This window comes from Helicoverpa armigera, chromosome 16, assembly GCF_030705265.1.
Source record: "Helicoverpa armigera isolate CAAS_96S chromosome 16, ASM3070526v1, whole genome shotgun sequence".
Lineage (NCBI taxonomy): Eukaryota > Metazoa > Arthropoda > Insecta > Lepidoptera > Noctuidae > Helicoverpa > Helicoverpa armigera.
Genome location: NC_087135.1, coordinates 5,284,110 through 5,309,818, shown reverse-complemented (window position 1 = coordinate 5,309,818; position 25,709 = coordinate 5,284,110). Strand labels below are relative to the sequence as shown.

Here is a 25,709-nt window from a genome sequence, read left to right as displayed (position 1 = left end):
AAGATAATTGTTCGTTGGGTTAGCCATCATTGGGTTAGCTGGAATGTCAGATTTATTCATCAAACTTGTAGAGAAATATAATTGTGAAAATACGATTAAATAAATGTAGTTTCATTATTTAAATGAATGGGTTCAATCACAAATACACGATATTTTGGCCATTACACGAAAACAGCACGTAAAACCAAGAATTTCATATCCTTTGTGAACTCATTATTGGCAGTCACTTTAATCAGCAGTATTTACAGTTTCGACATATTCAACCGATCATTACAGCTTCAATGAAGATGAAATAATAAATGTTTATTAATAGGCGTATTTAAAAATATATTTTGTATAAAATAAATTGCTGCTTTAAATATTTTTTTAATCAAGTGGAATATTTTTTACTAACGTTAAGGTTCGTTAAAACACTTCTTGATTTTTCGCAAACTACTTCTATATGGCAACCCTGTAGTATATTTTAGGGGTGTATTTTATGCAGTTTAGTGCTAATACATCATGTCGGTTCCACGTGGCGCCCTGACATTGTGCTAGACAACGCAACATGCATACATTCAGACTTTTATGACGATTGATATATCTGTATGCTGTTCCACGATACAATATGTACCTAACACGCTAGCCTAGCTTGTTGAATTTCTTGACGTTTAGGAGGATCAATCAATCAATCAAATACGATGTAAATAGGAATGGGATTAAGTTGGATCAGTTAACAAATTATTATTTTAGAGAGCTTTAGTCAGTAAAAGTTTGACACTCCCTCAAAGACGCTAACCCACAGTGGGAGGAGACATTTGATGATTTTACTTAGTTGCTTTTGTCTTTAAAAAATAATGTAGTAACAGCATGATTCCTCTGGCACTTTTGGCCATTAATATTAATCAGTTAGACCACAAATATTAGTGTCATCCAAAGCATCCTTAATTTTAATCCAAAACTCATACTCCCAAACTAGCACACACTATTAAAAATCATGTCAAACTCGAAAATCGGAAAGTTTTGATGGCCAGTCCTGAATCCATAACCGGATTACGTACAGCAAACAATGTCGGCCAGTCCTTTAGGATGGTATTATGTGGTAGATAACTAAGCTTCCGTAACAGCATTAACCACAACATAACCAATACTGATTTAGTACCATCTGCTTCGCTAACCTTCACGTTTCCTTTAATCCGATTAACATGGTGTTAGCATAGATTACCATTAGTTATGGCTATGATATGTGGTGCCTATGGGATTGTCCTGTTTCAACCCAAAATGGAGTATGTTGAGTGACATTGTTGTAGGTATGTTTTATTGAATCACAAATGAAGGGCTACATAATAAAAATATAACTCAGATTCAAATAGTGTGGTGAATGTTTTAGCTACAGAGTATTTGGCCAAAATCCATAGTAACACTGAGTATTTTAACTAACATGGCAAAATACCTATAAACGTGTAGGTAGACTAAACCTTGAAAATTACATTTCCCTATTTCCCTTCAATCTACGTTAACGTAAACCTAATAAACGAATGACCTTTTTATCAAAATATAAACAAATCGGTTGATAAGGTCACCTGATAGCGCGACCTACGCAAAAACACCCTGCATTTTTACCCACATAGGTACCGTAGGCGGGAAATTTATAGCTGGAAAATTACATTAGAAAACTCTCATGGTACATTTAGTAACTTATAGCATACGCCTATTTATATCATAAGAGCTCTCGCTAATGGAGGTGAAGTTAGCTGTAAAGGCAATAGTTTAGTTATGATTTCACCGCAGTGCAAAGTGAAACCCTATGGAAATTGGATTATCCTTCTACACATGTACTTGTGGCCACTACGTGTAAGTCTGCATTTAATGCCAGCCCTTTTCACTGAATCTAGACACACGGCAGTGTGTCCGCCAAGTTCGAGCAAAAAAAAGCGACACACCGGCCGTGGGTTATATTACACGAACCATTTCGGGCCAAATTCGACCCCCCTATAACTCAAAATCTATTTTATTTACGCATATCAAATTTCTCGTATCTGTTGAGACCCCCTCGCTTATCTAAAATACAAAATTTCATTAATATACCTATTGTAGGTCTTGAGATATTGACGTCAGAAAATCGCTATTTTTACTATACACTCACTGACTGACTGACTGACTGACTGACTGACTCACTCATCAAAAACCTAGACCACTTCCAATGGTCGTATTGACTTGAAATTTGGCATGGAGGTAGGTCTTTATGTCAAGGTAAAGGGAAAAATCTGAAAATGGCCAAGTGTGAGTCGGTTTCAAAATAATGAAGGTGTTTTATATCCGGTGTAAATTTATACCCCTAAGGAACTAAAACGAACTAAATTTATATAATATATCTTCGAATGGTCGTAGGTACCGATCTGAAATTCGTTACAAAGGTTTGTATTTAGTCAAAGTAAAGTAAAAATCTTAAAACGGCCAAGTGTGAGTCACTTTCGAAAATAACGAATGTGTAACTTTGATCCACGAACATAATATATGATAACATGTCATGTCAGTCAGTTGGTAAATCTAGTCCATTTAGTTAATCTAGTTAATTTCTTTGTAAGAAGCATAGTGCATATTCACAAATCTGAAAGATAGTATAAATGAGACATTTCTTTAACTAACTTAATCATAAGAAAAAAATAAAATAAACAACCTTACAAAAATAAATGAAATCCCATCCAAAACAAAAATGTGAAAGACTGCCAAGTTCGATAATATGGGAATGCTTCGCCTATAAAAGAAGTGAGATCTGAATAAGTACCAAGTTCCATACACATACCTCAGTTTAAAATAGTTACTTTTTAATGATGTTACTTGGCAAGTTTTCACACACCTTGTTATAAACCTACTAAACGCAATGAATCAAGTATTTAATTTTCTATTAAAACTTGCCAAGTAACATCATTAAAAAGTAACTATTTTAAACTGAGGTATGTGTATGGAACTTGGTACTTATTCAGATCTCACTTCTTTTATAGGCGAAGCATTCCCATATTATCGAACTTGGCAGTCTTTCACATTTTTGTTTTGGATGGGATTTGCATTTACATCCCGATTTGTTTGCGTGGAATTTTATATTAGCGTAAATAGTTCATGTTAGTGAAATAGAAATGGCCAAATGGTTATTTGTAATATGAATGTGTTCAATGATTTGGACATTAAAATTGGCCTGAATTGAAAATAACTCGTATGTGTGATTGATTTTGTAGAATATGTTCACTTGGGCTTTTTGTTACATGCGTGTTTTTTGTTGAATTATTGATTTGTTTACTTTACCATATTCCATATTAATGAACGCACAGTTTTAGTACGATGGTATTTATATCATTATATTATTTTAACAGCTAGGTACGAAAGTCAAATAAGTTCACCGATATGACTTTTTATATTATTCCAGGGATTAATGCAGAATAACTTGCGACATAATGACATGTTAAAGCCCAACTTTTTCTTACATTTAAGCAAGGAAGCACAAAGTTACCTCGCATAAACCTCAAATAAACACGAACTTAAAAGCCTTACTTATAATTCCAGCCGTGCCTTTTAAAACTCTAATTACGAAGGTTTTCGCGATAAGAACATCACGCAACGAACATCCGTCTAAAACTTGGTTCATTTGTACGTAAACTAACGTATGTGCAGTTAGCTTAATATGATCACGGAGGTATAAGGCTAATTCAGAGCATCTTAGCTGGATAGTAGAGTGGGCTAACTCTCGCATTGTCTTAAGGATATTAGTGAAAATTACTTGAAACACTGCATTGCGCCATCTCTGAGCACTGCTACTGTAATTAGCAAAACGTTTTAGAGCTCTACGTAGTATTGCAATTTGTGAATGCGTTTAGTGCAGTGCGTTGTGCTGTCTTCGCTTATCATTAGAGTTACGTTGAGAAAAGATATTCTTTTATGAAACGAAATTAGGTGCGTATTTATTAAATTATCACAACAAATTATACAATTTGTTATTTATCATTATTTATTGATACAATCAAAACATGTAGCTATATAACAGCATAAAAATGTGGTAGCATATGTAACACTATTTACGTTAATATTGAAATTGATCCGCCAATATCTAACAAGAAAGCCACAGGTATACCTTGAATCTTTCGTATCATAACCTCATCCCAGGATGGATAAGCCTCACAGGATCTAACAAACTAAAAAGAAAGACCACAGTAAGAAGACTGTGTTATGGTCGGCAAAGACTAATGTTTGTTTGTCAGAGGGTAACCCTATACCGGCTTATCCGATTGATGTGAAACCTTTACTAGTGGATAGACTGTAATACTGTTACTTGGGTTCGGAGGAGGTCATGCATCGTTGATAGGACGACTTGCAAGATATGATTTTTACCATTTTTATAGCCCTAACATTTTATCAATGTAAGGCCCCAACATTTTAACAGGTAAACGCGTGTTTCCTTATAAAAAGTCAAACATTATTTCAGAGCAACTAAATATACCGCTAAAAGTTAAAACCACTAATCCCTTAAAAGTTATTACTACACCTATATATACTACAACTATATATTTCACTAGAGTAATAACCTAAAAACCTTTATCAGGTCCGTTCCACCTCACGAGACTCAATTAATTGTAATTGACTTCAATTCGCTTTGTATGTGAAAATAACAAATTACAAAGCGTCTATAATTTGTTGTAATCAGCGTTCGAATCGGGAATTTAATCAAAGGGAATCAGTGATTGTACTGACCGATTGAGTAGCTACTGCCTATAACTACGTAAACGTATGTGCTCGAATGCCTCACAAGCCTTCTGCCCTATCGAAATTTTTGGAAACCCTTTCAAAGGAATTTCAAGTATCCTGAGTTGTTGATTGGGGTTGAGAAAATGTTTGAAACAACATTTTTTCTTGTTTTCCGAATGGTTGGAACTTACCTTTTACACATAATTTGGTAGTTACGCATTTTTGGCGAATGTTTTACTCAGATGATTTTTTTTCGGGTTTATTTTTGGACTTTTGAAATTAATAATAGTGAACAAAATGAAGGAATAGAAAAATACTTTAAATTAATATCTGATGCAAATTTTTAAAACTTCAAAAACGTGAGTTTCGTAATAACTATTATGTTAATACCAATACATTTATGATAGCTATCAATAATTACGGAGCTCTTTCTAGTTATATCTACCGCTACTTCAACCAAAATGAAAAATTAGTTAATCATCGTCATGAAATACAAATTATCAATAATGATGAAATTATAAAATAATTATGCTTTAAATATATTGTTTTTGGCTTAATACAGAGTGTCAAACACACGAAGTTTAATGTTGCCAATTTAATTATATAGCTGTATTTCGGTGACACTCATAATTGCGAGCAAAAATTAAACGCACTGCCAATACGAATATTGTTTCATGCGGACATCGATACTGCATGTGATAGTTGTCAATTAATACATTTTCTTATTCACTGGATATGAAATAAAATAAAATTATCTGTATGACCCAGTACTTAGGTACATACTTACCTAGTTCTAAACTGTTGTCAATGCTTTCTAGAAGCAAGAAAGATAATGACGATCAGTGAGAAAAACGGGCATTGATGTTGATGAAAGGGGGGCGTTTTGGGGGTGCTGTCCTTTTGTAAATTTAACGTGAAAAGTGCTAAAAACTAGCCTAGTTTCAATAATAATATGGAAAGGATAAGAACCCTTCCAAACATGGTGCATGGCATTTGTAACACATAATCAAAAATTAAAAAAGAAAAATCTAAATCATTAGGACATTGTTGAAATATATTTCTTCATATCCAAGCCTAGTTTCAGATCATATTTTCAATCAACGCAAATGCATCCCCCTATATTTGTTTACAATTCTTAGAATCCAAAGTGCCTGCCTTCCAAGATATCGTTTTAATTGATTGTTAAATTATCACACTTAATTAGTTTCGTTCCTCATCGCCTTGGTATCTAGTTCTTCCCGTAACGATATACTTTTACCCTAGTTTTTTACTTCGCCAAGGAAAATATTGAAAAGTTCCCGGCCCCAATAGAAATAATTACAATATTGAAGTCCTAGTACTCTCTTTCACAAACTCTTCAGTGCAAAGTTTGTTTCTTTGTATTTTTGTTTTGTTTCCGTGCTTTCAGGTTTAATGCGAATAAAATAGTCATTTGTTTCAAATGAACACGCAAATCACTACAGTTTCGCAAAACTTTTGGAGTTATTTAAGGCTTTTTGTATCAAAATGTGACTGGCATGATTAATAATTGTTTTGATTAGGTCAGCTATTTGCTTTCGAGAGTTTTGGTGTAATATAGAATTATTTTTCGATACCAAAAGCATAATTATTTATTGAATCACAAAACTCTTTTAATTGTTAATCATGTTTAGCAATATTGTTAATCATCAATAGGGTCTTGAGGTTTTCAAACTCGTCATCTTTCAATATTTGTTTCCAAATAATTTTGCCCACGTCTCTTTTCACACTTTCGAGCGGAACCTTTGACATAAAAATAATAAATTCGGTACCTTTTTTAAAAAAATGCCCTGACAGATATTGCTATTCAATTGAATGTAACTTGAACCAACAGAAGTGGAGTATCGATTGTCACCGATATCGGAACGTTTTAATTTGTTTTTAATGTTTGCTGTAAAGCGTGTGCGGCCACTAAATTGTTCGTAAGCAAGCACTAATAGCGTTTTAATAGCCTCTATGGGGTGATGATAAATGTGCCCTGTGTTCTCGAGCAGAACGATACTTTGTGAAGGATTTGTGTATTTTTAAATTCTAGGTAATTGTATTTTTCCAACGCCCTTTTAAATTCCAAAAATGTACTAGGAAAATACATGGAAACATCTAAAAATATTTACACATCTATTTTGGGCTAACAGGTTTTACCTAGAAAACAAAATGAATTTGGTTGGCACACAAAAAAGGTTTTGCAAATAAATAAATTGACATTTATTGCCCTTAATTACATCTACGCGGAAACCAATTCTAATGGGTCATAACACCTCACCCCAATTCTGGTCATGTATAATCCTCTAGCGGACTCCCTTATGGGATTACAATCCCACACTAATAAGCCATGGTATACTACTAATGTGTAATATGTAAGTATGTATGTAGGTAGGTATTATGAGATACGATAGCGTAGGTGTACTAAATCGTTCTCAGGTGTAGAAATGTGGATGCAAATTGATTTGTGGTTATCGGGTTGCCGATAGCATTGTTTGAAAGTTACGTCAATTTGTAGTTTTATAGGTATTTAGATTGACGGCTTTTTACGACTTAAACAAATTTTGCCAGATTAATTTGAAAGTGAATGAGAATGTTGTATCAAAATGTACCTACCTACATTATGAATACACGGGGCAAATACCTTGTGGTACATAAACAATTTTCGTGCTAGCAAATGAATAATAAAAAAATCATCTCTTCTGAATTTTATACAACTTGACCTGTCTGATTGCTATCTCCAGTTAAATGTTAGAATGCTTAAAAATTCACCGTCGTCATTATTTTCTCGGTCGAGAAGCCTCACCGCGGGTCTATTATTAATTATTAAAGTATCTTTCTCTCTCCCTCGAGCCTTGATTTTAAAAGAGACGTTAACGACTTAAAAACAAAAACCGACTCTGTTTATTTTGAAAGCTTCACAAAATAAAACAACAAGTTGTAAAGACGAGGCTTCTTTTGCAATTTTCAGGTGAAATGGTTCCCTTACAAAATGGGTTAAAGAGGCCGGAATAACTTTGATGGCAAAAGTACCTGTTTAGACTGCAATTTATTATTTGCAAAGATTTTAATTCTGGTTTTATGTTTGTCTGCATAAATATTTTCATGGAAATAATAAAGGAAATGACATTCCTCTAGCACAAGCAGTTAAATGACTTCTACCAAAACGCAACGAAGAGTAAACTCATTGTCAAAATTAATTTAGTCCCCGCCAAGTAACTCAATTCCGGGAACACACATAGGTATGAAAATTACCACTAAATTTCGGGTGAAAATAAATAAACAGGCGTACACACCTTGCCAATTTGATTGTTGAATTATTCATGATGTCTCACACGGCCTGGGTGCCGAGGGCCGAGGGGGAAAGAGGACTCTCTAAACAACTCGTATCGTTGCTCGGGGGAACATAACGAAATGGGCAACCGAGACATCGCCTCATTTAAGGGCCCAAATAAAAAAAATATCTGAACTTATTACGGTGGCTTGAAAGGCACCAAAAGTGTCATTATGATTAAGTGAGCACGGAAATGAGAGGGGAGCAGGTAGGAAGCTACGACTGAATAACTTAGAAGGTTCATATTATTAAAATTATATAAGACTTGCTAATTTCGGTCTTCTATTATTTGTCAGTTCGGCGCGTTATCTACATACTTCTCGTACTTTTTTATATGGCTCTTCTTTTTTTTCATATTGGGTAGGTTCCAAAGTAATAAGTATAATACTAACCGTACATCTGGTACTTTCAAGACACTTTTTTTGCACCACCCTGAAACATAACAAAACTAAACTTAAAATAGTCTCCTTGCTTCAACAATTGGCCGTTAGTTATAAAACTGTCATTGAATACCGAAAAAAAAAACATTAGACGACAGCAAACGTCACCTATCATTTAGGTACCTATGTGTCAGAAACAGTCAGAATTTACGTAATTAAAATTAGTTATTGAAATGGCGACAGTTTACCGGCTTTTGCCGTCGGCAGTGGATTTTTACACGGAATTACAAGAAAGAGCCACTAATGCTGAAAACCTGCGTCATGATAGATTTGTGGCAGCGATGGTGATAAATCGCTATACCCGAGGATATTTGGTTCGGAAACATGTGGCGTGGTTAGCAAAGAATGCTACCATCATACAGAAAGCGTACAGAAGTCATCTGGCTAGAAAATTCACTCGTGCTGCGCTTCGGCGAGCTGTGCGCCTTAAACACGCGAAACACTATGCTAAGGCTGCTACGAGCATACAGGTATTTCTTACTAGTATTATTATCTGAAACACATCTGCGCAGCTGAAATAATTATTACATAGGTATATTTACTTTATTCGGCCATTGATACCCGAAAAAAAGCATCGTCTGTAGTTGCTACTTTATAGTTACACTATTTGTTTTCTTCTTATAGGCACTCTGGCGCGGACATTACTCAAGGCGTACAAAATTCTGTTATCGCACATATCGTCGCTGGTTAGCCACTGTGAAGGAACGCGGAGAACGAAAAGCAGCTGAAGCCGCCGAATTTGGCATCAGAAGTCGTGCAGATGACCTCAGGATTTTAGAAGAGGAAGCGCGTCAATGGCTAGCCTTTGTTGTTTTTAAATTACATCATTTACTCAGAACCTACGTTTGTGCCGGAGTATATTCAGAACCCGCTACAACAGAATTATCAGAATTCGAAAAACTACTAAAATCTATCCACTATACCGAATACATGAGAAGATTGAAGCGGAAATATGATGAGTTTGTACGAAAACACCGACCGGCTTTCTCAAATAAGAGGTTGTTTCCGATAATAGGGGATGGGTCCGACTATTGGTACTTATCGTTGGCCGAAATGTATGAACTGTCTAACCCGGTTCGGAAAAGAGAGGATAACAGGCACAGGGCAACACATCACGGACGAATTCACAAGGAGCCGTTTTTGTGGAGAAAGGTACGGCCTGTGGGGCAGTATGAAGGTCGGGGTCCATTTACACCGACCAGATCTCCATCGCCTTCTTCGCCTCCGCCTCCAGCACCGACGCCCACAGTAGCTGGAGGTGACGCGCGAAAGAGAACTCCCCCTAAAGACCCTCGTTTCCACCTCTACCTTAAATACTACACTCCAAACCCTGCTTTATTCGACTACGTTGATTTCCACATAAACGTTTTGCTTAGACGAAAGTGTTCCGTCGAGAACATTGATAAACAATAATGACATATTTTTCCCCAAATTGGATGAAATTTTTGTTCATATTTAACATTATCAACACAAGAGTGGTTTGTTTGAAAACACTTGGGTTCTAACATGGTTGTGTATTATTTCTCCCTTTTTTTTTTGCTCGGAAATCCGTAATCAGGCTGCTAAGTTTGGAAGGGTCGTCCGGATGTTGCGAGCCGCGAGCCTTTTGTTGTTACGCTTTTGTTGTTGTGAATTTTACACTTGTAATTTATTTCAGGAAACGCCTTGGTGAGAAAGAAATTACGTTAAACTCTCCAAGGAAAATGTGTTTTGTAAATTAACATTACGCTTGTATAGGTTTTGGTCGGATATTTTTTATTTGTTATCCTAAATCATGTTTCTGTGTTTTTATCTAAACTCAAGCACGAAAATCAAAGTTATTACTTGAGTTGAGATAGTATTTCATGAAAGTAAGTGATTTAATGTTTATTTAAGTGTGAACGAATGGCAAATAAACATTTGATTTTATTTAAACATAATTATTTTTTTGGTTTCAATGAATAATATGCGTAAATTAATTATTTTCAAATTGGTTACTTACAAGAACTTATTGAACGTAGTGTAACAGCTTTTATTTTATTCAATTTGTGTTGCATCGAGTTTTGCTTACATAGGACAGTATGAAAGGAAATCGATGACATTCTCACATATTTCGCCGTAGAAAAGCGTATTTTATTCTCGCATTCAAATACTCGCCCGTGCTCATACCGAGAAAAGATAAAGGTAATATATGTAGTTGTGTTATACTCTCGTATGTTTGTGTAGTCTATTATGTCTGAAGTATCTTTACTGTGCGTCTTCAAACTCATTTGTCTGACAATGCCTGTTTGACTCGGCAAATTTATTAGGGTCAGAATAATGCAGGTTGTGGGTTTCTGAACCGACTCCTTATTGCACAGCCCGACTTAAGGCGGGTACCCATTTGTTAGACGTATAATGGTTGACCCACTTTACTTATGTGCCACGAAGCTGCTAGAATAGGGTGTGATTTGCCTCGCGGAGCCACAGACAATTATTCGTACCCTATCATTTATTTAACAATAGACCCTATTGAGAGGAACCTAAATTCAATATGCTAAAGCATTCATTCAAATTCAAGGTCACATAAGGCGGAACCGTGCCACGGTATAGGTTTATTTTGCTTTCAGTTTTGTGAAGTTTGCGTCAACTGTAACTGTCAGAGTCGCTCGCTCTGAGGGTGTTTGGGATATGAATAATGTATGGGGTAAATTTGCAAGTGTTTCAATTTACACCCGCCGACACTCGACGCCGTTGATACGCACCCGAGAAGTTGAAGAGCAAAAAAGAAAACAACGAGCTGCGGCACGCGTGAGCGGGGACTAGACTGCCGAGCGCACAACGACTCAACTACCTATATTCTATGACTGAAGTGCGACACTGATTTACTGTTTGTTTCACACCTTCCTTCCATGAATTTTGGTGCATAAAACATTGCCACTATTTTTGTCTCGTTGTATTATCGAAGTAATTGTTGTGGATGGTAGACTATCTCGCCTTTTATAATAGTGTCATTTCTGTATTGTGTGATTGAAAAACAACGGCTAACATTATATGATATTGTGCACAGTTAAGTAAATAATCACCCATTAGTTGTACTGTTAACATAATCAAACAATTTGATTGGTCGTTGGCGACTAATTTTATCCAAATTAGATTTTAATTATTCAATTTGATTCTAAATTAAATTACGTAGTACAAAACTTGTTCGATCCTAAATTTCTTTATAGGTTTGTTCCGACCGCGAACAGTATATCTGCGTTTCAATTTTCTAAGCAACTTTTCAACAATGTTCAGCTTTGTAATCGTTAAATTGGTACATTTAAATAAATTGGCTTTTTGTATGGAAGGGCCAAAGGAGTATTCAATTTATTTTTTATTGAGTTAACATGGAAACTTGTAATTGACTGTAGAGAATTGAGGAATAATTGAATTTAACGAAAAGAGAAAACGAGGTATTGGCTTTAAAATGCGTATGTATTGTATGAGTGCCAGTCATGTTCTCGAGTGATTCACTTATTGCAGTGTGAAATATATTTTCAGGTACTCAATGTACTTATGGACCCATAGGTATATACCTAACTGTTATCTAGTTTTTGGTACAAAAATCTGCAAAGGGAAACCGTAGCAGTATAGATCGCTAGACTGCCATACTGGACCGATATTGGTTTGAAACTTTGAATATTTTGAGCCATCACTAAAGTGTTATCCTCGATGAAATCAAGTACTTTTCTATTTTATGTATTTAAAATACAAGAAATAATTGTTCACACATATGCTAGTATCAATAAAGGTAGCCAAAACAAAACACACTCGCGTTTAGTTTCGTACATAATTGCGAACCTTTTTCGTTGAGGACAAAGGGGGCATTCCCAGGACTGCATTCCGCCAATTCTTAGACGGAACCTCAAGCTATTCCCGGGTGAACTTGCGAATCGATATCGACTTGAGTAGGTCCGTGATCTGTATGAAAAATGCGGAAGGAACCATGGTACGCAGTAATTAGTGGCTCGCCGAACGCTTGGGCGCGCAAGGGCGACGCGGCGTAGGGGCACCACGTACTCCTTTATCTGAAAGGAATGCGTAGATATTAGATTAAATTTTATTACTATTTATGGAAGTGGTATTCTTTGAGAATGGAGGCAGTGGTTAAGTATTAATTTTATAGTCAGTTATTATCGTTAAGAAGCCGATGTCCGGGGCTGCGGGTTGTTCGAAAGAGATACCGCGGCCCTGGTACATAAAAGGCCTATGACGGAACACGACGGTTTTTAGTCAGTAAGAGTCTGACACTCCCTCACCGCTGCTAACCCACAGCGGGAGGGGTCATTTGATGATTTTTGACGTCGTTAAAAAAAAAAGGTATTAAGTTGTACCTGTATATTTACCAATACTTAAACGTATTTTTGTAAGAAAAATAATACCAATTTATCGTAGTAATTTTATCGAAACAGGAACAAAACAAATTATCATAATCATGGGGTAACGCAGATAAAAATTGATTACGAGGCAAACATCTTGAAACAGGGACTAAACTTCCTTATTCATGCAACATGGTTACCCTACAAGTAGACGTGAATCGTACACGCTTTTCATGTCCGTAGGTGTTGCAATAATGTTGAATGAAAGAAAATTGCTAACCTCGTTACAGTACGCTGGGGCGTAGAGACCTGTCAGACGTACGATTACCGACAGACCGGTTTTTATCGCAGCTTTTTACCGACACTATTTTGTACTAACCGCTTTTTTATTTAGCTGCAGCGAGGCTTAGGAGACTGTGATATGTGACTGTGACTGTGATAAGGGTTTTATTGAATATACTACAGTTACGTTAAGTCAGCAATCTGTTATGAAGCTACCTTGTATAAAATGGAAGGGTTTCTACTACAAAGTTTTTGTCGAAAGATCAATAAATGCAATAAATTATTTGAAAATATTGTAGTTCAATAATTGAGTACTTTCCTGGTCAATAAATTTTTCAACTAACGAAAAGGCTTGAAAACTCTTTTACCCAATTAATAACTTACCTACTAAGGTTTACTGACCGATATTTTTAGGATGGTAAAATCTTCTCGAGCATTTCTGAAATTGCTACGTCACATTCCTGACGGTATAGAGGTACAAATCAACTACGTTACCCAGACAAATCAAACAAGAACGATTGGATAACGGCACTTCAAATAACCATCAAACTTGTAATTGAAAAATACCTGTAACAGAATACGGAATAACAATTTCGATGAATGCTTCACACTAAAAGCTCGATGCTAAACACGAGGGTTTTCAATTTAGCGTAATTTTAGTTCAGTGGCAGTGTTTTATCGGGCGCTTTGAGCGTGTACAAGTGGAGTGTAATTTCACTGGCTGCAGGGCCCGCTCCGCGCGTCAAATCGCTGGCGCTCATGCGGCTGCCTCGCGCGTTCGCCCAGCCTAAAGTACTATCGAATTTTCCGGTCACTTCGCTCAATAATCCCCCTTACAATTATATCGATAAAATGCACCACTTTTGGCACTTTTTCATGCGATGCTTTATTTATAAAACAGTTAATGCGCTTAAAATGTATTGTGAGCCTACTTGTGTTCGTCACGTTGTTGAGAATATTACGTTAAATGTACTTTTGTAGCTAATAGGCTTTATTTTAAAATGTAAATACGTTTTTTTATTCGGCAGTGGCATTTAAAGCAGAAAATTTGACAACCCAAATTATGACTAGACGTACTTAAAGGTCTTCGCAAATACATACATATGTAGACAAATTGTAGGAGGATTCATCAAAAGGATATCAACTTGTAATGAATGATTACGATGATACACAAAACTACACTTTTCCATGTAAAACTGATGCTAGTTGTAAACAATACAACTCCAGAGCAAAAGGAAAGTTGTTAATTGGGTGAGCTGAATACAATACTCGTGACTGGCGAGCTAGGTACTAAAACTTTAGGACTGCATAGTGCATAGTATCTACATAACAATTGAACCAAATACAAAAGAATTAGGTATGTTTTTATATAAAAGTTTACATTGGTGAAGCAATAACTTTAATAGTTTTAATAGGTTTTTTGCAAGAAGTTTTTTATCCAGATGATTCAATGAATAAAGCTCATTGCTAAGTAACAGAAGCACGGGTTTATCTATCATAAAGTAAAGCAACGCTTGACTCAGTCTGCCCGTGGATGGGTGATGCTTTACAGAAGGCAACATCGTTGCCAGTCGTCTTTCCAAGAGGTATTGGGTTGTCAGGGTAACTGGGTGCCTTAGATCACGTGTGGCAGCAACGATTACACTAGTTTACAAAAAAATATTTTTTTTTTGTTCATGAAATGAAACCTATATTATTTAAGTAGGCTATGGACGGTTACTAAAAAAATATTTTTTTATTTTTCGTAGCACGTCACAATTCGGAGATATCGATGACTTTTTTTTATCTACCCGCAATTGTTTAAATGCGTTTATCGTTCTGTTTTGTAAACAACTGTGTGAATCAAAAGTCTCATTTTTATATAAAAATGACATCTAGAGTGTGTAAACTACATCCAGATCGATTTTGTTATGTTTGTGGGAAAATTGTTCAGTTAAATCGTGGTTTCCCTTTAACAAAACCATTGCAAGAAGCCTATTTACAATATTTTGGATTTCCGGTGTCAAATCAAGATAAAAATTGGGTTCCTCATGTGATGTGCACTAATTGCAAATTGGTCCTCAGCCCCTGGTATTCAGGTAAAAATAGATCACTGAAATTTGGTAAACCAATGAAGAAAAATTTTACCAAAGCTTTGGATAAGTCCAAGCCTGCATTTCAATATCTCTGCTCTGTATTTACGAATCTTTCTGCGGCTAAATTAAAGGAAGATAAGAAGAAGATATTTGTGGGTCCTCAAATCAGGAGAATATTGGACGATACAAAATTCGAGAGCCTTTTAACCGATGTAGAAAAAGCAGCCTGGAACTCTTTCAAAAGTGTCGTTAAAATTTTTTTAGGCAATAAAAAAAAATATAATTACAAAGAGATAGTTGAAAATTTATTGCATAATTATGAGCGTATGGGTGTAAATATGTCACTAAAAATTCATTTTTTGCATTCCTACTTAGATTTTTTTCCAGAAAATCTTGGTAGTGTGAGTGATGAACATGGTGAGCGATTTCACCAAGATTTAAAATTATTTGAGCAAAATTATCAAGGTTTTTGGGACGAAAACATGCTAGGGGACTATTGTTGGTCTGTTGTGAGAGATACAGATGAAAATATTTATAAAAAAAGAACAAAAATTACCCATTTTTAACTGACTACCGTTTAAGGTAAACGCGGGTGAAGTCGTCATGCCCCAATAGTCGTCAATTAATCTTAAAACTTTTATTATTATTTTCTACTGAACTTAAAATGGGCCGGTTTATATATCAACATATTCTTGATAATATATTGCACAATTGAAATAACAATACGGGGTTTTAACAGTCACGGCTTCTAAGATATGTTATTTCAAACGTGTGTGCCCTAACAAAATCGTTTTTTCGTGAAGTTCAGCTGTCAAAAGTGAAACTCAGCACTTGGTTTTGTGTTTTGATTTACATAACTCCAGTGGGGTCTGTGGTATGTTTCTTTGTTTAATTAGATAGTTAAGTTTATTTGCTAGCGAGGTAATATGCAATTTGGAATACTTTTAACATAGAAGATATATTTTTTTAATGTGACATCTACTGGTACTTCAAAACTCCCATTTGACCCAAAACCCGTCAATTTTACAATTATTATGACGACTACTGGGACATGCTCAAAAATTGCACCTAAACTCGTCATAATGAGGATATTTTGTGTTTTACAGTACAAAATGCGAATAAATAGCTAATATCGGGACTTTTACAAAATTGATAACTGTCTAGAACAAACATATTTAAGGTTAAGACTACATTTGTTCATAAAACTGCGTTTCTTTTAAGCTTTTTCTTAGAGGTAAATTTTACTCTGCTGGTTCTAGATGCACGTACACAGTCATGTTATTCGATTCAATTAATATGTTTCTTAATGGTTAAATCCCCTGTTTTCTATAAGTATGCACTTTCTACGAGTGTTTTTTCAGGTATATATTGGCCGCTGTAGGCCTCCGCCATTTGATTAAGATCTACCGCTTTGGGTACAAGTAGGTCTAGCACTAGCCTTTGTTTCTACTACGCTTGGATTACAATTTGTGACAAACAAAAATTGACTGTTCTTACACTATGCTTTTTGTTCGAAATTACTGCATTTCGTCACGCGTATTGTACCGCGTCTTCCTAACGTGCCTTAATAGCGCCTGTATAAAAATGATGTCATTCAACTAGTTTTGACGCAAAAATATTAAAATCAATTTTAAAACTAAGATGACACAGCTTCCATCGCTGTCACTTCTTTGCTTGTCGTATTCGATATTGATGGGTAAAGAGTAATCTTAAGTAAGATTTTTTTATTTAAAATTGTCTGTATTTAGTGATTGCATGATCGTAATTTTAATAGCAGATCATGACTGAAAGAAACTACAAGCAAGAGGGCCTTTTAAAAGTCATAAAAGCTGTAAATCAAGGGCCCACACTCAACATCAGATGCAGCAAAAAAATTTGAAACGCCCTTTTAAGACAACTTTAATGAAATGGTGACACAAAACCGACGATTATCCCTGTATATATACTATAGAATTGAACCCAAGGACAATCTCCGGTTCTGTGCTAAAGTATTGCTAACTATGGAGGAAAACTACTTGGGCTATTGCGTTGCGAGGGATGTTAGTGGATTAGGATATAGGAAACTATAGGAACCTGAAAAAAAAGTCGTGGTGGCCTGGTGGGCCAAGAATCAACCTCTCAAGTATGAGGGCGCGTGTTCGATTCCAGGTCAGGCAAGTTCCAACGCAACTTTTCTAAGTTTGTATGTACTTTCTAAGTATATCCTGCAATGACACCAATGACTGTGTTTCGGATGGCACGTTAAACTGTAGGTCCCGGCTATCCTTGAACATCCTTGGCAGTCGTTACGGGTAGTCAAAAGCCAGTAAGTCTCACACCAGTCTAACCCAGTATTGGGTTGCCTGGGTAAGTGGGTTGAGGAGATCAGATAGGCAGTCGCTTCTTGTAAAGTACTGGTACTCGACTGAATCCGGTTAGACTGGAAGCCGACCCCAACATAGTTGGGAAAAAAGGCTCGGAGGATGATGATGATGAGGAACTATGGCACCTGCCGATGACAATGTATAAAATACATGTTAAAATGGCAGGTGGAGACTCGCCACCTCACTTACTGGGCCCCCGGGAATCAGTTGCTAAATCGCAACAAGAGGGCAACAGGCACATGAGCGGCTGAAGGGTGAGGATACCTCGGCGGACTTTAAACGCAGATCACGCGCTCCCTGTGGGTCCAGCATCACCGGCCCACTCGCCACTTACTACGAGGCACCTACCCTCCGAGCAGGGCTGCTAACCCTGCTCTAGCGACTCCACTCTGACCGGCCGATGAAGGCAAGCCAAGAGGCGGGAGACCTTCACTACGGCAGGCCGGAGATGGGGGACAGTATACTCTCCCCGGAGCACTCGGATATATAGCCCCGCGGGGTCGCTACTCCCCGTCATCCACCTCAGATGCCCTGTGGGGCTTATTAGATATTATTATTATTGAGTTTGAACGGTTAGTTGTACCTAATCATATTTTATTTTTTGATTGATACCTTTAAGACAGTAGACAGTTTAAACTGTCTATAGAGATTTTTGCAAATGGTACTTAGCATGCGCTGAACAGTTCAGAAGTTTTGATGAATGACAACCTACCTACATATCTATGGATGTTAGTAATTATTTCGCGGAAAGCTATATAAATGAATGTGGCTTTTATTTTTTGTGAATACTAATTATTTTTTTTTACAATTTAAATATTTTAAAAGTAATTATTTTACTCGTGCTACATATGCACATGACTGCATCGTTATTATGATTAAAAAATACAACATACTAGCTTCTGCCAGCGGTTTCACCCGCATCCCGTGGGAACTACTTCCCGTACCGGATTAAAAGTAGCCTATAGCCTTCCTCGATAAATGGGCTATCTAACACTGAAAGAAATATTCAAATCGGACCAGTAGTTCCTGAGATTAGCGCGTTCAAACAAACAAACTCATACGTACACTACATACACTGGTTTAGAGATTCCAAGAGTTTGATAGATAGGAATATAAATTAAAATGCAACCATGTATCTGTTTTATTGAATACCTGCTCTTCTAACAGATTGTGACCTGCTATTCTAAATAGGAATTTGGTTTTTTATCTATCTACCTACCTTATTTTTCAAAAGCATAAGTATGCTTAACAAATTCAAGCACAAAAAAATGTACATAACTTGAACCTTATGTTCAAGAGCAGAGAGTTTACATTAGCATTAAAAGTTGACGAGTACTGGGATAATTTGACGAGTATCCGTACAAATCAGACGACTATTGGTACAAATCGCCCTTTTTTTACTTTTGCCTTAATAAGTATATAAACCTATCAAAAAGATTAAAAAAACATTAGTTAATTAGAATAATGAATAAATACTCTATCACGTCATGCAAAAATTTTCATTTTCTATTGAATATTTACGACACAGTAGAGCTTCAAAGTCAGTGATTTCCGAAATCCGACGACTATTGGTACGTTTACCTTATTTAGATGTGTTTTTTGTAAAAATCTTCTTAATAAATATTTCAAAAACCTGACGTGCTGGATTTTTTTAAATATTTTTTCCGAGATGTAGATACCCAAAGTAATGTAACCGTATGTATTCCATGTCATGAACAAAAGTCATGTAAACTAGTGTTATTATTAGACTTGATGGTCATAATTTTGTATCTAAACTTGAAAAAAACTTAAGTTGAACAAAGCAATCAAATAAAATTCAGTAAGTACTAACCACACAAAAACAACAAAACATCGATTCTATAATCTTGTTTATACGTCACTCAAAGCACCGGGTGCATTCGCGTCAAACAGTCGAACGTTGTAAAAAGCGATCCTTTAGTACTTGAAAGCGCCAACAGTACTTCTCCCGACACGTTGCTACGTGTGAAACGTACAAACAAACATGTTAGTAGTGCTGTGTGGAAGTGCGAGTGGCTGGATCCCTTGAAAGCAGGTTTTGTAAAGGCACCGTTAAGGCGTTTCTACATTGGGTCTTGTTTTACGGCGAAATGTCTTAAAAAATCCTCAAAATGTAGCATGAAGTTAAAGTTCGTAGTAACTTGACGAGAATCGTTTGTCGAAGGCGTCTTTTCTCAGAAGGATTTGGTCTATTTACTTTTATTGTATTTACCTGTTTATATTTTGCCAGTTAGAAGGTATTGAGATTTTACAAGCAACTAGGCACGAAAATAGACGCTCTAAATATTCTCGTAACTCAATAAGGATAAAATTGTTGAAACATAAAACCTCTTTTCGTTCAAAAATAGAAATAGCTTTAAGACAATTTTCAAATTAATCTGCTTGTTCTCCGTAATTGAGCAGACGTACATATTATTGCTCAGTTTGGCCTTTCACTTAGTTTGCTGAGTTCGTTTATACATAGTGTACCTCATATTACGGCTACCCATTAGTAATGTACACAATCAAAAGAGCAAATATGCAAAATCGGAACAAACTGTTGGCCATTCAAATATTTGTGCCGGCGTTAGAACGAAAATCAGGGCATAGGTGCAGCCTATTGTACTGCAACATTTATTTTACATCAATATTCAATTAAATATTCGATTTGAGTAGCAGTTTGTGAAGTAAACAAAAATATAAACTGTATTTGCTCGTTGGGATGCTGACATGCATAACTAGATTCAGTATAGAGCCTGCTACCCTTTAGTTCAATGTTTTTTTATTTAGATTAGAATTTTGAGCTTTTACGATGATGAGACTTTTTATGCAACACTCATATAAAAAATTGATTGCCTAAAACCATTATTTCATAAACCTAAGAAAAGGACAAACAAGCATAGATTTTACACCTTCCTATTTACGCCAAAATATAATTATTCAGATTACCATGCAACATTAAACTAATAAAAGTAGCTCTCTGCCAAGAAAACGTAAACAAGCTGGCTTGTCTGACGTCACCTTTATGCGAGCGAACATTACCGGGCGTGAAATAAATGAATTGCGATTATGAGCTCTCGTCAACTGAATGCTAGTTTTATAGGTGCTCTAGTGAGATTATACGTAATTTGTTAACCGACCTATATGCATGTAATATTAGGGGAACAACCTAATAGTTTTGTGGCCAAAATACCTAATTTATTTTGGGACACAAAAATTTGCAGAATGTAAATTAAAGTCATCTCGAGCTCTTGGTAAAATGAGTCGATGTTAAGCTGTGTTTGAATGACTGGATCTTTCTATATTCCGTGGCTGATACCTTATTTAACGGGTGATCACATAATTCAGAAGACAAAATCCGGGTCTTGTTATTACAGGACATGGTTTTACTGAGATAATTTGTGATGGTCAGAGGTCCAGGACAATGACGGTGTGAAAGGTGAAAAATAAGATAAAGATAAACTTTTCTACGTGATATGTTTACCTCGATGCGTGGTCTACAAACGAGTATTAACTTAAAATAAAAGTCGTGATTTTACGTAAACTTTTCCCTAAAAGCAGTATTCAAACTAGATACTACTCCTAACATCACATCGCTACACATTAAAAACATGTGCTATTACTACAAAATAGTTAAACAGGCGTATGTCATGTGCTTAAGAGAAATTCTTTCTTTTTTTCCTAAATACTTGACAAACACTCGTTTAACCTTTTTGTAGTAAGACCAATGGAGTTTATTGCCCGTTCTTTTCTATAGGAAGCAACTTTTGGAATGGGCAAAACTGAATCGAAATTTATAATTTGCTGCTTGTAAATACCTAAACGAAATAAAATTATTTGACTTTTTTTAACATTAGTAGATATCATTTACTACAACAATTAATTCTTAATCTACTCCAATAAAACTTCATGCAAAAACGAGCCACATTCTCAATGAGGTTCTACGTTAGGTACATACACGACTATATCGCGTATCCGCCTATACGTGAAGTTGTACGTTACAACGGGAAACCACAATGCAATTATACGAAGGTGTACCGTTGTGTCTGACGCTGTCAGCCAGGCCTAGGACTGACCTCAATCCGAAACCCGTTCAGTTTGCTGTACTTTGAAATATTTCTCTTATTTTGTTACCTACTATTTATTTTTTATAATTTGGGGCAATAGAATGGGCTAATAGAAACATTCTTGAAGCGTAACTTGTATATTATATTTATTATTTTCATGTGAATTAAATACTGTTCCATCGGCGCACCGAAAAAATGAGCACATACCCTTTCTTCGGCTCTGAACTATCTATGTGCTAAAATTTAAATTTAAATTGTTTCAAGTTTGAAACACGTTCAGACTGATTAAGGATTTCTAAATATCCTCTTTCATTGAGGAAATATCGTCCATACAAATATAAAAGATATAATTTGGATCACCACCACCGTTTCCGAGTAATTATTATTAAGTATTGTGTTGATTTTACCTCGTAGTACTTTTCCTCACTTTTTGTCAATGACCTCTTAGTTAACGAATGTTTTCTTTATCCTCAAAGCTTATCTGATATAATTGTTTGTTTGGCCGAAGTGTTTCTGCAAAATGTATTCTTGTCATTTCTTGGTTTCACTTCCTAATTTATCAATTTCAACGAAAAAGATTATGAAACGGCTTGGTTATAAAAAAATGACGACGTAATTTTCCTCCGATAATCCAGAGACGGCAATTTGTTATGACACCTTAACCTTCATAAGATATTTTTATCGATTTAACACGTATAAAAATCAAATGATATACAGTTCGTCCTTGGCGTAGTTATATGTCAAGGCCTCAGATATAATCTATCATGGCGGTATCTCATTAAATCGGGCGCCACACCAAACATCACAGAATTTTGGTACCAAAATACTTTTACTTATGATCGTGTTTGTCGGTTTTGAAGGCATGTTTTCACACTGTTTACCTTGGAAAATAAATTGAGACTGAGGAAATGGCAATGGGGAAGATTGACAACCCTTCAAGGTAATATTATACATAGGTACATAGTTAGAGTACACTATGTCATATGTTTCTACGTTAGCGTAGCTTAGTTTGTAAATGTAGCTTCACGCTACGCTACGCCATGTACAACATAGCCGTGCTACGCATATGTTGGCTACGAAACCGCGTAGGCGTGTAGCATAAAAGTTTGTTTATTCTCAAAGCGTAGCAAATAAGAATTTTTTATATGTCAAGGCTTTTAAGACAAGACATATTTTAAATTAAATGCTCCATTGATGCCAAGGTAATGAGTATCATTTCAATTTCCTTCCAGTCTTCTAATTTAGTACTGAATGAATTTGAAACGCGTTTTTATTAAACCTGTACTAATTAGTTCGGAAATTTAACGCCCGAGTTAATTAGTTTGGGTACGGTCTGAGAATGAAAGCATAACTTGGGGTATATGGCTTATCTTAATCAACTGAGCTGCTTCGACGAGGATTACAATGTAAATTCAGAATTAGATCCCTATCCGGGACTAGTGTACCTATGGATTAAAAATATTTGAGTCTAGGAACTTGTGTAGGACTAGGAATAGCTTCTACAAATATTTAGATTATGGTAGATTAAATAATATTGCCTTCACAATATTAAATATTTCTGAACCATAACCCATAGCCATAACCAAAACCCATATTTTTTTATAATGTTATGAATAAAAATATTTCTTTAGTAAGCGCCCTAGTCTCTAAGGATTACTATTATTATTTGTTATTACCTGTTTCAAAGCCATTACAAGTAAGCAAAGTTTGCATGACCGTTACCAGCATATTGTTTTTTGTATTTATATATGGAAAATACTCGGTGAGCACAAGATTTTCACGAATTACAGTATTCTAATAACACTGTCAAAATATAGTAGAAATTGAAAATGTTTTCTATAATAATTATCAGGATTCAAAAGAAAAGAATATTTCAATCAGAAAACATCCTAATTTTATTCGTAAGCAAAGTGCGCTCAAAAAGCTTCTGAGAAGAAAATTTCCAAATTCATCGTAAAGCATAGCAAATAAAGTATTTTATATCAAAGTGTAGTTTGCCGTTCCGTGAAACACAACATTATTTCAGTAAATTATAAATCTGAGTAGACTCTATCAAAAACTATAAAATCATTGTAGGTATTTAATACTATTTAGAACTCACTCCTTTACCATACCAATAAATCTATTTGGTAAAACCTTTTTGGTAATTCCATTTCAGGGCTAATACTTACCGAGATTATCAATTACATTCGACTATATAATGTAAGGTTATATATAAAAATAAATCCCTATATCTATTGAAGGACTTAGAAAGTTAGGGTAAAAATATTGGTTTAAAAGTAACATAAAACGTAAGATATTTAAGAACTAAAAAATAATGAAAAAAACTAATCTGTCACAACCCAATCTCAAATCGCTGACACCAAATTTTTAACCCTACACATGCCGCGTAATTACAATCCTTAATTCATAGAGTTATGACATTAATGTCACGCTTGACGTCTTATTAATACCAGTTCTCATCCGTCGACTGTTCGTTATTAATGATAGCAGTAATTATCTCGCTAAGACGAGACTTCTCATTACACGAGAGGAATACGATTCTGAATACGTGTTTAAACATGATTTATCATCATTAAAAGTTCGACGTGTTAATGTAAGTTGATGAGTCTCGGGCGACCGTGCGTTCTGCTTTGTCTGCCAACTGATTTAATTGGTGCAAAATAAACGATTTCTTGATAAATATTTCTCTTGGGGGTTGATTGGTGTCTAGGTTTGCTAAGTGATTAAGTGTTAATGCTTTTTACTGAGTGAATTTGTACTTCTTACCGCTTTAAAACAAAGAGGAGAAATAGTGTACAGTGAGCAATATTGCACCAGATCTGTGATCATTATAATGCTGCTTTTATTTCTTATGTTAAAAATACAGGTATGTGAAGTATGAAATATTAACCAGAAAAGAAAAACAGGAACAGTTTTTATAATAAATGTTTTCTTTTTTCTTCAATCAGAATCCAAAAAAACACCAATTACGAGAGTGCTCTGAAATAAAAGTGCCTTTTATACGGGTCTTAAAAATAATTTAATTGATGATCCCTCGGATGGAAAAGGTTTTATAAAGTTCGTACATGTTTCTTTTTACTGTTTTTTGTAAAAAGCATGCATTGTCTATAATTTAATTTAAATAGGTAAATGTTTATATTTTGTCAGGCTGTATTTTATTTATATTTCAGGCTGTGTTTTAAATTTGACGTACATCAGAGTGATTTGGCAAATAGAGACTATTGATCAAATTAACTCGACTTCATTTTATATTTTTTTATATTTTTTCCATCAATAACGGGTAATATTGACTGCAGGTTGCTACTTAGTTGGTTACCTTGATTCAATTTCTATGACATGAGATTTGTACTAATGTCAAAAAATTATATCTCAGGAGTTACTGACTGTACTACACAGACAGCCTATGAAGATGTGAGATGTCCAACTTGGATCACACGTCATATAGTCGACGTAAAGTGCTCATAACATTACGGCACGGGCTCGCTGAATCGACCCAAAAACTCTTATCACCCACCAGCCGCCACTCAAACACATAAAATATTCCGCGTCCCGCATTCTTCTTGCTCATAAATTCATCTTCCATGATGTCACGAGTGAGACAAACACGCCATAACTCAAACATACGGGTCGGCTATAAACAAGCCAGGGAAGATACGGTGTGACGTCACGGACGCCTCTGAATGCAACCAAGTGACGCAAAACACACGGCCCGTGACCGGCTGTGACGTCATTTGTCAACGTCACTCACAAGTAACGGTTGTTGTAAATCAGACACGGTGTAACCAAAAATAGCGCAGTGCACGAAGTCGCCGTTTCAAAATAAAGTTCCAACTACCGGTGTTTGCTTGTGTAAAGGGTAAAAGTTACCCGCGACAGTGACAAATAACTGTGTACCAACTTAATTATGTATGCTTATGAAATCTGGGTAATAATCAATTAACCTTTAAAAGTTACTAACAATTCTAACACTATTTTAATCAAGGAACTTTCCGATAGTACATGTATACATGGATAAAAATAATATCCCTCGAAACTTCCATACTGAAACCTAAAGGTTCAAACCAACATCTTTAACTCATCTTTCATTTCGTGCATGCTGGCATATAATGTTAG

At 35.5% G+C, this 25,709-nt stretch overlaps 2 protein-coding genes across 5 annotated transcripts in view; both read left to right on the top strand.

Moving 5' to 3' along the window:
• LOC110384536 (semaphorin-2A) overlaps positions 1 to 25,709 on the top strand; it is a 284,393-nt gene that overhangs the window by 55,057 nt on the left and 203,627 nt on the right. The window lies entirely within an intron of this gene.
• LOC110384537 (spermatogenesis-associated protein 17) lies at positions 8,623 to 9,997 on the top strand. Its single transcript, XM_021345849.3, has 2 exons — positions 8,623 to 8,960; positions 9,115 to 9,997. Exons 1-2 carry the CDS (start codon positions 8,664 to 8,666, stop codon positions 9,901 to 9,903), a joined length of 1,086 nt encoding a protein of 361 aa, XP_021201524.3. The 5' UTR covers positions 8,623 to 8,663; the 3' UTR covers positions 9,904 to 9,997.

What these genes read in the sequence shown, in the direction of transcription:
- LOC110384537 (XM_021345849.3), top strand. Translation starts at nt 8,664, where the DNA reads ATGGCGACAGTTTACCGGCTTTTGCCGTCGGCAGTGGATTTTTACACG. An exon ending in AGGCTGCTACGAGCATACAG is followed by an intron (nt 8,961 to 9,114) that starts GTATTTCTTACT and finishes TTCTTCTTATAG; the next exon opens with GCACTCTGGCGCGGACATTA.